This window comes from Tachypleus tridentatus, chromosome 10 (genome assembly GCF_004210375.1).
Source record: "Tachypleus tridentatus isolate NWPU-2018 chromosome 10, ASM421037v1, whole genome shotgun sequence".
NCBI classification, from domain to species: domain Eukaryota; kingdom Metazoa; phylum Arthropoda; class Merostomata; order Xiphosura; family Limulidae; genus Tachypleus; species Tachypleus tridentatus.
In genome coordinates, this window is record NC_134834.1 from 37,002,257 (window position 1) to 37,019,053 (window position 16,797).

The window sequence follows — 16,797 nt, forward strand, 5'->3', positions numbered from 1 at the left end:
AGAATATGCAACTTGCCTTTGTCTGGCACATGTCTCAGGGACGACACACTAGTCTTCAAGACATGTGTCTGACAACGGTTACTTGCAGACTCTCTCTCTCTGTTAACCTGAAATTGACCTAAGAAGGTCGAAATGTTGTTCTCCGCTTTATTAGTAAAAGTGTTAATACCCATACCGGCCATCCTGAGATACATTTTTACTTCAAGTGGGTTTCTCGTCATCACGAGTTAACAGTGGTAGATTAGAAGGGAAGTATCTAGTCAACACCACCTATAGCTGACTTTGGGGCCACTCTTTTATCAACGAATAGTGGGATTCATCGTCATGTTATAACGCTCCCACAGCATAAAGAGAGAGCATGATAGATGATGGGTATTTGAACCCACAATCGGTGGATTGTGAGTTGAGCTTTCTAACTACCAGGTTATGCCACGGATAGGAGAACCCTATAATGAACCGAATGCAATATACACCAGAAAACCAGAATTACTTGTAGAAGTTTCCCAGACTGATTATAAAAGATATATAAATCATAATAAACCGAACATGTTTTACTCTTTCAACCATGGGGACATTATAATTTGATGGACAATCCTACTTTTCGTTGGCATACAGTAACTCAAGAGTTGGGAGATGCTAATTAACTGTTTTACTTCTCTAGTCTATCACTTCAAAATAATTCAGCAAACAATCAAACATGGCTTGAAAATATTTTAAAATTAATTTCTAAATCTTAAACGAAAACAAAACGATCCTCAATTCGTGAGTCAGCCGTCACACATTCAAAGTTTTAAGTACCTCTGGAATTACATTAATGAATAACGAAAATTCGCAAAGCTCGAACAAAGACTAGATATTGATTTCACTGTACGAAAAAAAGAAAATAAAAATGGCTCAGCCTTTTTTTTTTAATCAACCATTTAAGAAATTTAATTCCTATGAGTAAATATCACGATGTTTTCTTAATTTATAAGATATCACTGCTCAGTGACTGTACAAATAATTTTATTTCGTAATTTCATAATTAACTAATAATCGCTAAGTTGTAATAAATACTTTGGACTTACAACTCTGTTGCTGTCTCGGGAATACGTTCTGGGATTCTCTTCAGGTTTTTGTCTCGACAATCTACAACACCGTCGAAACAAGAACAAGGGTAAGGACACATTAGTTCTGTCTGACAACCACTAGAGATCTCTTCCACGCCTAATAAAAGAGGTAAGAACAAATAATGTTGTAAAATTTACAATCGTGAACACATATTGAAAACATATTCCTCAAAGATAGCGACACTTCACGTGTGTTAACGTGACATAGTGATGGTCGATCGGATGTAATATTCACATAAGTTTGTTTAGAGCAAATATGTTTTGTTACAACTGAAGTAAAACGGAGTTTGATGTATTTTTCTATTAAAAAGAAACTAATTGACATTATACCTGTAGAGTAGCAAATCGATTTTTACTGTCGCTGACACCCACTTTAGAATTCCCACACACCCATAGGGGGCGTATCATAGGTTGAGAACCGCGATACTACAATGCTCAAAGCCAAAACCGTAAGCTAGAGTGAAGTTTTTGACTGTTGTATTTATTATTTAGATGAAAACGATCAGAAGCTAATAGTTAAATAGTACAATTTCGTCTGTTCTATTCATTAGCGAGACTGAAATCACCAGGAGTTAAAACTTACCGTTGCACCTAAGATAAGATCCATCTAAAGTTGCGATGTCTTTGTTTTTTAGGTAAAAAGGGAGAGCGCAACGTGCGAAGAGTCCTAAACGAGGATTGCTTCTCAACCAGCTAGCTAGCCAGGAAAGATGACAGTCGCAGGTAAGGGGGTTGTCAGATATACGCCTGTGGAAGTCAAATAACATTTATTATACTATTTATTGCGATGTGTACAGCCCTAAACAGGAGAAAGAGTCAATCATACACAAAAGTGCTTTTATGAAACCTACAAACAAACAAGCTTTAAAACCGTTTTCATTCTACTAAAGATTTTTTGGGTTGGAATATCAAGAATGCATGTGGTTGAGGAAATACAATCCAGATCTTGAGTTCTGTCCTACAGTTCTTGTTAGACGTATAAATCATCCTTATTTTTGGCTCATAAGTGAAAAAAAGACTTATTGATTAAAGATGGACGGACACGAATAACTAGTAAACCCAAGTGAAATATTTGATGTCAATTTGCAATAATTACTTTCACTATTGCCAGTTTGTTCATAAAGAAATTTGTTATATGTACAAATAAGATCATAGACCATTAAGGCTTTAATAGCCGTGGTTGGTAAAGCTCAGATAACCCATTGTATAGCTTTGCCGTTTACAACAACATAAACAGATAGTTTATTCTATTTCGTTTTGTTGTTTTTTTTTGTAATTGCATCATATGTTTTCTCACCAGTAAATATTTTCAGCGGTGCCATCAGCGAATTCTTTAGAACCCGTAGAAAGTTATACAAGGTATAAAACGTTTTATAGTGATTAACAACTAATCAATTTGAAAAAAAAAGTATATATAGATCTTTCAAGTAATATATTTATATATGTTTTTACAAAAATCCTTTTCAAATCCTATCTGACCTTTAGGGAGAAGAAAAATTCTTTCAACTCCTATCTGACCGTGAGGAAGAATTTGTTTGTTTGTTTGTTTGTTTGGAATTAAGCACAAAAGATACAAAATGAGTCATTTGTGCTCTACCTACCACAGGTATTGATACCAGGTTTCCAGCGGTGTGAGCCCGCAGACATTTTGCTGTCCGTATTTAAAGTGTTCTTACATATAGCATGTTGGAGAGCTTACAAGACATGGAAATCTGATTGCAGTCGATTGCAGCTAGATGACATTGTGTATCAGAAAGTTGCAAAGGAGTGCTCGGTTTGTTTGTTGTTATTTGTTTTTGAATTTCGCGCAAAGCTACACGAGGGCTATCTGTGCTAGCCGTCCCTAATTTGCAGTATAAGGCTAGAGGGAAGGCAGCTAGTCATCACTCTCAACCGCAAACCTTTGGCTTACTCTTTTACAAACGAACACTAGGATTGACTGTGACATTATAACGCTCCCACGGCTGAAATGGCGAGCACGTTTGGTGTGACAGGGATTCGAACCCACGACCCTCAGATTAAGAGTCGGGCTAAAGTAAAGAAACGAAAAATCTTTACAGAGTCCTTGATGCTAATCGTAACTGACATTACAAATTTTAGTGAAGTTTGCATTATACATGTTAAAATTATTAAGTATCGCATTCTCTACTTACATAACTCTTAATTTCTTCATATTTTCGAAGAGATTCTTTCCTAAAGTCGTTATGTTGTTTTTGTTCAACGTGCTGTAAAATATTAATGTTCATATGAGTATGACATACAATTATTTCTCAATTTTGTGAATGTATAAGAAACAAAAGTTTCTTGATGAAAATCAACACATGGCAAAATATAAAAAAATCACATTTATATGTAAACATTGCTTAAAAATACAAATTTTTCACATGTGATAATTTTTTCTCCACGTGAGAACATTTGAGTTTGTAAACTTTAAGAGTTTTCTTCGGTATAATATCTACAATACTTAATCATCTGTAAAAAAGTTTAATCTTAGTCCGTACTGAGAGTCTCAAGTTAATTTTGAGTTTTGTAAAATACTTGGAAGAAAGAAATGGAACACGTAACTAAGTTTTTCATTTATGCAACTGTCAATCTACAATATTTAAGAGTAGTTAATGATAAAACTGGAGCTCTTACTTACTAGTTCGCAATCAATCAAAGTAATGGAATTGTTCTAGTTTGAAACTGGAAGTATGGACTAAGTGGGAAAGAAACAAAACAGTATAGTGTAGGAAATCATTACTCACAGAATCTCCAGATGATGAAGTCCTCGGAGAGCTGCTTCGTCGATGCAAGCAATCTCGTTGTTGTCAAACTGCCTGAAGCAATAGAAAGGAACTTAATAAGAGGCTTAGAAAGGTGTCAGCTTCAACATATCAACTACGAATCATTACTTCAAACACAGGTCCGTACCACGGACGTACGAGAACATCTGTCTTCCAGGGCTTTAATCACTTTCGCCCTAGCAGCGGATTATGGGAACTTTCTTCCTTTGGCTCAACCAAATGGATTGGTTGGAATCAACGTCGTTTATTTTACTCTCATAAGCTATTATTCGTTATGGACGCAATATTACTATAATTATTTCTAAATCTAATTCTAAAGTAGTTGTAAAATAGAAATAGAAAATTTTTCGTCAAATAGAAAATTTAATTCATTAGTACAGTATCAGTTACGTGTTTTATAAAACTTTATACTGTTTTCGTGCCTGTTTGCAAGTTAAAAAAAACAAAAACGTTTCTATAGAAACATATTGATTATTGTGGTTTCACTAAACTATCTAAAGATACTTTTAAAGAAAAGATAAAGGAGTGTGTGTGTGTTTTCTTATAGCAAAGCCACACCGGGCTTTGTGCTGTGTTTACCAAGGGGAATCGACTCCCTGATCTTAACGTTGTAAATCCGTAATCTTATCGCTGTCCCAACGGGAGAAAAAAAAAAGGAACAGAAACCTAAACTTATCTTAGAAACACGGTTTAAAAACGCAGGATTTACTCAACGATATTGATTAAAAATAACATTCTCTACTTTGTTTCTAATCAAAAGGGCTTGAAAGTTACAGTTAAATAGTCTGCTGTAGTTAGCTCTAACTCAAAAGGTTCGTACAACCACTTTGTAACGTATTCAATGAGTAAGCACGATGTTTGTATTTAACAGTGTTCCAGAAAGTATCTTATAGATTAGAATGTCTTTCACTAAAGTATCAAGTTTTAACATTCATTCTTCGAAGTAACTAACTTCTATTAACCTTTCTTGACCATATTCATATATCTTGTGATAAAACTCACCCGAACTTGTTCTACATATCCATCAGCGAGAGTAGTTCTGGTTAATACATTCATCAACTGTTAAGGTTTTCTTTTATTGTTAAGAGGTTATAGAACTCCATATTGCTGCCTGGACAAATTCCAATGTTCTTGAACAGTCCACTTGTTCGCTAAGTTTTGATGGATTAGTTCATGTGCACTGCTTTGTTGTTGTCGAAAGTTGAATAATTTGTATCTTCTAATTAATATGATTTTCAAGATTGCAATTAATGTATTACTGTAGAGTGTTGAATCGAAAAAGGCGAGGATGTCACCTTACACGATATATGTTCGCCGAAAATATTTTACTCCTATTCAGTTACAAATAATACACAGTTCTAGTGAAAAACAAACATAAACTGCAATAAATTCTTCCATCTTCACATAGATAACAGTAAAGTAGATGAATCACTCATAAGGTAACAAATCTGATGTTCACTAAACTATTGATCAAATCTGTATAGAAGTGACCTGGGGTACAATTCCAAACACAAAGCATGTTTTTTATAACGATTCAATGCTGCTACACAAATATGATTATTTAATAATTTTATAATCTCTTTGGTAAATACGATCCTCACAAAAATTGTTTACACATCTGGATGTGAGGAGTTTAATTCGAACTTGCCTAAACTGTATTCTATTGACAGCAGCGAATCGTGTCGCCTGATGACCTAATTGTAATCCCACTACAAGGTCAAACTCCATTCTAAGAATTTACAATAAATAGTCACTGTGACTAGTTAACTCATATTTCAGATGTGTTCATATTATATCCACATTCCTTTTCCAGTGGTTTACCTTGCTTGTAAGTCATATTATCTGACAACGAATATGGACATTTCGCAAATAACTTATTCTAATTTTTTCCTTACATCTTTTGACGATTAACAAGTAAAATACACTAAGGAATAATGGTTCGGCATGGCCAGGTGGTTAAGGCACTCGACTCGTAATCCAAGGGTTGCGAGTTCGATTCCCCATCACACCAAACATCCCACTATTCGTTGAGTAAAAGAGTAACATAAGAGTTGGTGGTGAGTAGTGGTAACTAGCTGCTTTCCCTGTAGTCTTACACTGCAAAATTAGGAACGGCTAGCACAGATAGCTCTCGTGTAGCTATACACGAAATTCAAAACAAACAAACATTAAGGAATAAATTAAGTTTAAGAAGTTAGACGTATTTCTTACCTTCCGGTTGTTTCGTTTTTACTAGTTTCTTCCTTAGACGACTAGCAAGTTAAGTGAAATGCTTAAAGGCCTTAAACGTTTGAAAGAATTACAGTTTTGATTTAGTTTAATCCTTTTTTACTAGTGGCTCTTACTTAGAACATTCAACAATCTGGGAACTAGCAAGTCAAATTTAAAGATAAGATTTATTTGTAAAAGATTAAGGTGGACGAGTCTTAAAACGCTTTACTTCAGATATTATTCCACTTCGATAAATTTAATCACCTAACAATTACCATGTAAAACCTAAAGACTTGACCCAATATAAAGCTTAAGTTGAACTAGATATAAACCGTTTCATTCATGTAATTACACCTTTGATTATCTTGCAGTCAACAAATAGCATTTGAAGTTTTAACCTATTGGGTAAAACGTTCTCACAGGAATTCATTACATTTAAAAACCTTTGAGTTAGCATGCATTCAATACAGGTTAATAACATTTACGAATCTCGCAAGAGTAGCATTTCTTCTATAGTTATATAAGCAATTAAATTTTTTCTTGTTCACCAGTAAACGATTTACATGTTTGCAAGAGACGGTCACGACACCTGGAAACATTGTCTAAAAGAAACAACTGATATTTCATAGCAAAATACAGAAAATGCGCTAATCTTATTCAAGCTCTAATAGTTTGCAACATTTTGAAGCTAATATAAATTATTAACGTGACGTTCTTTATATGCTTTGGACGCTGGAACAGAAATTGAATTTAGTAAATAAACACAAAATTATCTATATGATATACGACACTGCGAATAAAAAAAAAAGCAAAAAAAAAAACGCTTGAATATTCCATTCGGGTGTGGCCAAGTGTGCTCAGACTGATTACCGAGGGTTTATGGCTTGCGTCCCATTTACTTAAAAGCTCACTCCTCATTTTGTTGCCGTTGGTGAGACAGTCACATATTACGAACCGTTTAAACAAGAGTTAACAACCATAGCTAAAGTAGCTCAATTTTTGTTTGAATTTCATGCAAAGCTACACGAGGGCTATCTGTTCCTAATTTAGCAGTGTAAGACCAGAGGGAAGACTGCTAGTCATCACCACCCACCGCTAACTCTTGGGCTACTCTTTTACCAACGAATAATAGAATTGATCGTAACATTAGAACGCCCCCACGGCTGAAAGGGCGAGCATGTCTGGTGCGACGGGAATGATCCAATACGTTATTTTGTTGCAAAAATTAATGTGTGTGTTTTCTTATAGCAAAGCCACATTGGACTATCTGCTGAGCCCACCGAGGGGAATCGAACCCCTGATTTTAGCTTCGTAAATCCGTAGACATACCGCTGTACTAGTGGGGGACTCAAAAATTAATAATGAAATAATGTTCATGTAGGTTTGAAATGTATTTTCTATATAACATAACGATAATCAAATGCAACATCATTCTTTTACTCGACATGATCAAGTTTGCATGTATTTTGAACATTTAACACATATTTCAATTGTTTTTGTACTATATTCTTTTAATCAAACTATAGCATGGATTACATATCAGGGTTCGTATTTTTTAACTGACGCCTCACATAACAAAACTGATTCAATATACAGAATATCAACAGTAGCTTATCTGTTTAATACAGACCCTAATACATCAATATTAGCTCTCAACGCTCAGAAAACAAACAGAAAATGTTGTGGCTATAGGACACACCAAAATGATACTGGAATAACATTGATACTTAACAGTTATTGGCTGCTGCATTCGTTCTGACATGTCATTTGTTGCAACAACAGTATGACACGTTACTGGCTACCCCACTCATACTGATATGCCATTTGCTGCAATAACCGTATGCATATATTACCCACTGCATCAACTATACTGAATTGTATCAACGTAACAACGGAAATAAAAAGAAGGTTATTAGTTACAAATACCACAGTTATCATTACTATTAAAGATAGATACATTACACCCTCCCATCCTAGCCAGATAATTAAGGCACTCGACTCGTAATCTGAGGGCCCCAGGTTCGAATCCCACTCACGCCAAACGTGCTCGTCCTTTCAGCTGTTGGTGCGTTATAATGTGACAGTCCATCCGACTATTAGTTGGTAAAAGAGTAGCTCAAGAGATAGCGGTGGGTGGTGATGACTAGTTGCCTTCCCGCTAGTCTTACACAGCTAAATTAGGGACGAATAGCACACATAGCTCTCATATAGCTTTGCATGAAATTCCAAACAAACCATTAACATTCAAATAAAAAAATTAAATAATATTTTTTTTATTTTTATTTTGTTTATTTTCCTTAAGCAAAAAAAAACTGTTTAAAACGAACAAATAATATACTTTAAAGAATTCAAGAAAATTCAAGAAATCACTTAAACATCAGCGTATTAAGTTTGGTTTGGTATGTTTTGAATTTCACACAAAATTACACGAGGGCTATCTACGCTGGCCGTCCCTAATTTAGCAGTGTAAGACCAGAAAAAAGGCAGCTAATCATCACCACCCACCGCCAACTCTTGGGCTACTCTTTTACCAACGAAAAGTGGGATTGACCGTCACATTATATAACGTCCCCACGGCTGAAAGGGCGAACATGTTTGGTGTAATGGGGATTCGAACCCGCGATTCTCAGATTACGTGTCGAGTGTCTTAACCACCTGACCATGCCGGCCCTAGCGTATTAATACTACATAAAAAAGTGCAACTCTTTCATTTTTTAGTTTAATATTACAACTGGAAGGTTATTAATGAAATCAAATTATCCAGACCGATAACGAAAGAAATCATGCAGTTCTCTCTTATTTAAAGCTCCTCTCCCCAGTGGCACAGCGGAATGTCTACGGACTTACAACGTTAGAAACCGCGTTCCGATACCCGTTGTAAGCAGAGCACGGATAGCCCATTTTGTAGCTTTGTGCTTACTTCCAAACAATGGCCCGGCATGGCCAATCGTGTTAAAACGTGCGACTCGTAATCTGAGGGTCGCGGGTTCGCATCCCCGTCGCGCCAAATATGCTCGCCATTTTAGCCGTGGGGGCGTTATAATGTGACGGTCAATCCCACTATTCGTTGGTAAAAGAGTAGCCCAAGAGTTGGCGGTGGGTGGTGATGACTAGCTGCCTTCCCTCTAGTCTTACACAGCTAAATTAGGTACGGCTAGCCCAGAGAGCTCTCGAATAGCTTTGCGCGAAATTAAAAAAAACAAAAGAACAGGAGTAGCATAAGAGCTGGCGGTGAATGTTGTTGATTAGCTACCCTGTCTCTAGTCCATCAATTCAAAATTAGGGACGGATAGTAGGTAACCATTGGGCAGCTTCTGAAAATATTCGGAAAGAAACAAGAAAGCTTGTTTCTTGAAAAATACTTTTTCAGTTTGGTACAATTAAAGTTGTTTGTTTTATCTCTGCAAAGGGAGGCATGTTCACGACAATCAAATAACTGTTATATGCTAACACCAGTGGTATCATCAGTAACTTGAATAATTATGGAACCTCAGAACGATACATATACAGAAGACACAGATAACGAGCAACTTCAGCTAGATGGTGTATTTATGAATGGTAAAAAACACAGTCACAGAAAATACAAAAGAAAAGCGGATAAGTTATACAATACTCTAATACTATCTTGGCGAGCGCTTTTCTTTATACAGATAATTATATCTTCTCTTCATGTTGCTTTACAGTTTATCACTGCACCATTGTGAAATACTATTTCAAATATCCTTTATTACTTCCTACAACTGAGTCAAGTTGTTTGATTGGAGTTTGAGGTTTTCAGTTTTCATATAAGCAAGTCTCGTGAATGTTCATATCAGGACTTTATGTAGGTCAACCGTGATTGTAAATGTTCTGTTGGCCTGTTTATCACAAATTATTGTTCCACTTCGCTTGTTGCATGATTGGGATCATTGTATTCCTGGAAGATGAATACCTACTCAATGAATTATGTTAGTGAAGGAATGGCATAGTGGATCTGAATCTCTTACTACTTGTCAGTATTCAGGGTGTCATCAATTTTGTGTAGGTCTTTGGGACTGCTGGTTGAGACGCACCAACAAACGCACCCTACTTCATCCCATATGTTATATTGGCTGCATTACTGTCGTTAAACAAGCTGTCGTTGACTGTTGCCAAAGAATTAAAAAAAAATAACTTTTTCTGTAAAGGGTACATGTCTCAAACTTTGCTTATTTCCCTGTTTATAGTCTGTTACCAATTTCAGCCTTTTTATTTAAATTTTTCAGCAACTATTTCAGGTTAGCTACACGCTAATTGAAACCATGTCGTGTTTAATGTGTAACGTATTGTATTTACTGCAAAATCATTGGAATAATTTTTACTCGAACATCGTTTATTTCGTAGAAAAATAAAAGTAAAGACAACCTGAGTACTTAACATCAATGTTTACATACTCTCTTCAGTATCAAGTTGAACAAGGAGTCTTGTTGCAATTTTCTCCCTTCAATTACTTTTGAAAATAAATCACAGAGTATCATGATGCACCTCATTTTCACAACATAAAGGGACGACAATCCCCTAATATATACCTTTTATGCATTTTTCAACATTATTTTCATAATTAATTATGACTGTAAATACCCCCATCCCTTTTCTTATGATAATAATTTTGCATTTCTAGTTTAATATACAGATCGAGGATTAACCTAAAATTCTTAAGCTGGCCAATCTCACGAAATATTAATGAGATTATGGCAAATATATCGGTAATACAGAGAGTACTTAACAGACGAATCGATTATTATAATCTTTATAAGTGTTTGCTTTGTGGTATTGCAAACCCCTAATTAGACAGGAATACTTTTAAGGTATATATACAGGCACTTTTATTTCATTTTATTAAAATTATTCCAGTTCAATATTAACAGTAATTTATATGACACTGATTGCTTAGTTTTAACTTCAAACTAACAAATAAGCAAAAGAGATCGCAGTCAAAGGCAACCGTTAAAGTCAGAGTTGAGCAAAGTTTCTCATAAAGATTCGTAAGAGTATATATAATGAAATAAGAACCGAGTCAACCTTTTCTCGACCTAAAGTCAAATTAATAACAATACTTTCTATTATTAACTTCTTACGGATTTGTATTTTGATATGATAAATTTTCTGACGAGACGATTTTGCAAACCTACAATTTTGCTTACAGGGTAGATGCTTTAAGAAATTAAGGCACTGGGCTTCTATTTGATATTTGTAATATGAGTGACCTCTTATTCCTCACATGGGCTAAACATCAAATAAAAGATCTTTACGTTTCTGGTATAACCATCACTAATTTAAAGCTTCTGACTAAAAGGGAGTACAAGCAATTAGAAGCTATTACTCTCTATGCGACTACCTTATAACCAAATAGGGTGAATGACTATCACAATCATAACTCCCCAGCAATTAAAAGCAAAGAACGTACTCAATAATATTTCGTGGCTCAAGCCCTGGACTTTCCAACCCGTAACTTTAAATAAGGACATTCACCCTTTCTTCATTTCAACATGAGATCAAAGCATATAAATCATTATGTTGTTTGTTGGTATGTATTCACAGTATATAATCTACAGTTTAACTACGACGCTGAACCTTTCTTCATGTCAACATGCGATCAAAGTATATGATTTATAAGATAAATAATTATGTTGTTTATTGGTATTTATTCACAGTATATGATTTATAACTTAACTACAACGCTGAACCTTTCTTCATGTCAACATTCGATCAAAGTATATGATTTATAATGAAAGTAACAACACTGGGCTATATTTCTTGGCAGTATGTGTTAACAGTGTATAGACTATAAGTTAAGTAACGCCCTCCAGTGAACAGCGGTAGACCTGCGGACTTATGACGCTAGAAAACGGGTTTCGATACCTGTCGTGAGCAAAGCACAAAAAGCCTTTTGCGTAGCTTTGTGCTAAACTACAAAGAAGTTAAATAACAACACTAGACCGAATGAAAGAAACTTCAACACAGTTCGTCGTAAAATCTTTTTAGGTAATATAGTTGTTAAGGTTTTCTTTCTCATTTGAAATTTTCTTGTGTGTCCTTAATAATATTGTAACTTGAATAATAATTCATAAACCTATCTACCTATTCGCCTGTCTATGTATCGTTACAGCTGTTACTCGTGAACTTACTTCATGTTTCTATATACTGTGTTAGTCAAAAACGATATTTCATTTTTTGTTTGTGTAGTAAAGTAAAACCACTTAATTCCCTAGATCAACACAATCCATTCAGTCTTGTATGGTTTAATGAGTACCTATGTATGTCATCATACAACATCGTTACCAGATATGTGGAGGTTCTGTTGAAACTGGGTTATACAGGATTATGTTGTATTCAGAATACGTAACCAAAATAATAAGGTCGTCGGTGTGGAACGAAAAGAATGTTAAAATTGGGAAAAAAATTATGGTCACTCAACGAAGAAAAGTAAAAATTGAACGTGCCTATATATAAACAATACAGTGTTCTTTTCTTTGTTTCAGATAATACTCACACCAAGGGTTATTTGTGTTACCAGTCTCTAATTTGTAACTGAAAGGCAAAAAGTTAAAAGCACCCAGCGCCAACTGTTGGGTTATTATTGACCATGAGAATGGTAAAATTGGGCCTTCACTTTTATTGTATACCAAATGCCTCGAAGTGTAAATTCTATATGTAACGTAAGGAGTCAGAAACCTTGAATCACAGGATTCAATCTCCAGACACACTTAATAGCGAGCCACACTCGGTTCTTAAACTCTAAGTTTGCGTAGATGCAATAAAAATGAATGCACATACACACACATATAGTCCACGAAAATATTTATAAGTGAATGCAAATGAACTTTCTGAGGATAGAGAAAAATGTATCATCTCGAAATGAATTTTGTACTTAACCATGTAAACCCAATATAACTAAATCTCTTCAACTATTTTTTACAAGAACCCATACTTTTGCAAGAAACCTTACATTATACGTATATTTATTTTGGTTTGAAATATTCGTTATTTCTTAAGCATGATAATCATGGGTAAGTATTACTTCTTTTTAAGTACACTCTTAATGCTTGTGAAACTATAGCTTTAAATCATAGTGTAGGTAAAACAGTTTAAATCTAAGAGAGAAGCATTAAGACGAGTTTTATTAAATCTATGCAAATACAATTCTGGTGAAAACGCCAAAAGATCTTTATACCAGCCTTTGTTTAATTTTTTCTTAAGATAAGTGTGGTTTGAATTTCGCATAAAGCTACACGAGGGCTATCTGCGTTAGCCGTCTTTTATTTAGCAGTATAAGACTAGAGGGAAGGCAGCTAGTCATCACTAACCACCGCTAACACTTAGGCTACTATTTTAATAAACAAATAGTGCGATTGACCGTAACATTATAACGCCCGCAAGGATAAAAAGGCGAGTACATTTGGTGTGACGGGGATTCGAGTCCGCGATCCTCGATGTTACGAGTCGAACGTCTTAGCCATCTGGCCATGCCGAGCCCTTAAAATAAGCTCGTGTGTTGACAGATTCTATTGTAAAGGATAACAACTTAATACAATCCTTTAAAAATGGTATTAATATTGTGGTTTAGAAAGAAGTTTGATTAAACATGCACATAACTACGGTTCTTAGATTCTATAAATATTACAATACATCATCAGAGCTAAGTTTTTAAAGATTTTATAACTAATTAAGTAATTAAGTGAAGGTAAACGTGTTTTTATTCTTATTATGCAGCTAACTGTTATACACATTAATACTTAAGAGTTATTAAAACTGTGGTTTATATTTCACATGTTATATAAACAAAACTCTGACCGATAAATGGACGATTCTATTCAAACAACGATAATGGTTCGGTATTACGAAGAGCAACATGACATCAAGAAATTTTACTTTTTTTATTCTGTTTACACTAGTAACAAAAGTTATTGCTATTGCGAGAGTTCGTTCTCGCAGTTCATCATATAGCGGTTATATTTCACAAACTTACAGAGGAGCACTTGGGTTACATTGTAAAAACACCAATTTTGTATTCAATTTTGTATTAATCTTGGCTTATATAACAGTTACTTTCTAAATGCAGGTTTTAAGTGTCACATTAGAGAAAAATATCAAATGGCTATGTTCCACAAGTTTGAAAACGATTTGATTAAACTGCATAAAATATGATTAGCCTGTGTTCCTTACAGCTGAAAAGTATAAAATAGTTTCAAGGTAGACGTAATTCAAGTTGTAAATATGAAAGGTAACACAAGGTTTACTTGCACGAAATATTATATTTTAATTGATTTAAAATAAGCTCGTCAAATAGTCACGTCAACAACAAAAACGTCAAGAAAGTTATAACTGAAAGCATATTTGATAGATTTCAGCAAGCATCACAATAAAATGTATTGACATCATATATAAACTTAATATATACATATACGAGTATATCCATCAACAACGTCAAAATTAGTTTCGCCTTCTCATACGTATGTTTTAAGGTATAATTCATTGCACCAAACAACAAACATTATTATGTTAAAGTTTATTCTTCTTAATGTAAAACCTGTTCGCTTCTTTTACTGTTTTTAGATTATTTAACACACACACCCCCGAAACTACTGAGGTTTAGTTAAGCTTAAACAGTTGCCACCAGGGACATCACAAAACAAAAACAGAGTATTAACTATTTTGTATTGAAAATCCAAAATGTTTAGGGAGGATCCGTGAAACTTTCTTTGCATAACCATCAAAACTTAAATGTTCAGAGCAGTAAAAATTAGTAATCCAACACAGATTTACAGACATATAATTCTGAAATAATTTTTGTTAGGATCATAATTGTTAGTTTTAATATCAATTCTAAGTTACTAAATAAACGCTTTCTTATATAATTAAAGTTCAGAAATACTCGACATTAACAATGGTATATAGTGTTTCTAAATAAAGTAAGTAGTTGACTTCTGTTTTTTCTGGTAGGAATCTATCAGGATTGAACAGCTACTTATGACCCAGATCATTACATTGAATGCCTGCATACACAAGCAGTCAGACGGACAGATAAAGAGATAAAGTGTCTAATATGTCTACTTACAAGTTCAATAACCTTGGGGCACCACGAAGCGTTTTTGCTCCGATAGCAGCCAGTTTGTTGTTACTGAGATCCCTGAAAACAAATAGAGTGAATAACTGTAATACTTTGTGCTTTTAAGAATACGAATGTTGAAGACGAGGGTTAACCTAAACATTGCATGAGAAAGTTTTGTAAGTAAGAGAATACTATTAGAAAAAACTACAATAACTATACAACATTGTTTTGTAGATAAAACAATGATGATTGAGAAAACCTGCAATAACTAGACAACACTGTATTTTTGTGAATAAAACAATGTTTGGGAAAACCTCAAATAACTAGACAACACTTTTTTTGTGAAAAAAAGATGTTTGAGAAAATCTAAAACAATTAGACAACACTGTTTTTTACGTTAAACAATAATGATTGAGAAAATATATATGAACTAAATACTACTACCTGAAAAAAACTTTTTTGTAAGTAAAAGAATACTTTGTGAAAAACTTGTATTAACACAAAATAGTTCACTCAACCCGAGACACGTCGTTGCAAGAATTGGGCATAAAAATTCCTGAATTTATCCAAATTTGGTGAAATTTATACGTGGTGTGGTATACAATAAGATATGCTGATTAGTGTTTTCAAAGTCCAATTCGAAGAAAAAAAATAGACGAGTTAAATCTGGCCACATCACCATCATAGTTAATAACAAAACTTTTTGTGCAACAGACAAATCCGCCACAAGAATCTTCTTCTTTTGTTCCATATGTTTTTTCAGACCAAATCCTAATAAACTTTCAGCAGAAAAATCTAAGTCGTGACTAGGAGTTTGCTACTTTTTGACATGTCATCATCAAACACCATTATTTTCTCGCTTATCTGCATGTGTAAGGATTCCTTGCAACTTGGGTGCGATCACGATGGAGTTTTTGTTAGCCCTTATTGAGGCTAACAAGCCCAAAGATGCTGTGGAGCACCACAGAACGTTTGATGGTGACAAAACCATTAGTTATAGTAGTAGTAGCTTTTCACCATCTCAGAATATGAAGAACAAGGTCTCCAATTTTAGGCAATGAAGAACAAGCGCATAATGTGAATTGAAAATCAAATAAGAGCTACTGAATCTGCGTGAACGTGACCGCTCCTGGTAAGGCAGTCATACTACAGCTCTGTGTTTCTTTCACTGCCAATAACTTCCAACTGAAACCGGGTATCATTGTATATTTAGATACAGCAGATTCCAGAATGTGGAACAGTGTGTGCAACATATCCAAGAAACAATTACAATAATTAATTGTTCCTTGCCCTGCCACCCCAAACACTACTTATTGTTTCAGAGCTTTAATAAGTGAAGCAAGCGTTTGAAAAGATTTACGTTAACTAAACAATACTTTCTGAAGAAAACGATAGTAATTAACCATTACCACTGTGACTAATTAAAGTAATCAGCAGCTTATTTTTAGATAATGCAAAAAAAAAAAATATTTATAATCTGTAACGACATGAGGTTAAAAATAGCTTTTAAATTTATGTTGTAAGCCTTTCTATAGCCTTCGTCTAGCAAATATAACCTCAAGTGTAAAAAAAAATTACATTTCATTATAACTTCTGCATATGAAGCAAAGTTTCTTTAACC

At 34.4% G+C, this 16,797-nt stretch overlaps 1 protein-coding gene across 8 annotated transcripts in view; it reads right to left on the reverse strand.

Moving 5' to 3' along the window:
• LOC143229062 (protein slit-like) overlaps positions 1-16,797 on the reverse strand; it is a 561,294-nt gene that overhangs the window by 412,722 nt on the left and 131,775 nt on the right. For 6 of the 8 annotated variants that reach the window (XM_076460805.1, XM_076460803.1, XM_076460804.1 and 3 more), the window contains 5 exons: positions 15,183-15,254; positions 3,857-3,928; positions 3,263-3,334; positions 1,693-1,856; positions 1,068-1,206 (listed from right to left, as the gene is read on the reverse strand). In XM_076460805.1, coding sequence (XP_076316920.1) covers positions 1,068-1,206; positions 1,693-1,856; positions 3,263-3,334; positions 3,857-3,928; positions 15,183-15,254 — 519 coding nt within the window. Of the gene's footprint in view, positions 1-1,067; positions 1,207-1,692; positions 1,857-3,262; positions 3,335-3,856; positions 3,929-15,182; positions 15,255-15,620; positions 15,841-16,797 lie in introns of those variants that run through there. The other 2 variants (XM_076460806.1, XM_076460801.1) reach the window with 2 other exon arrangements.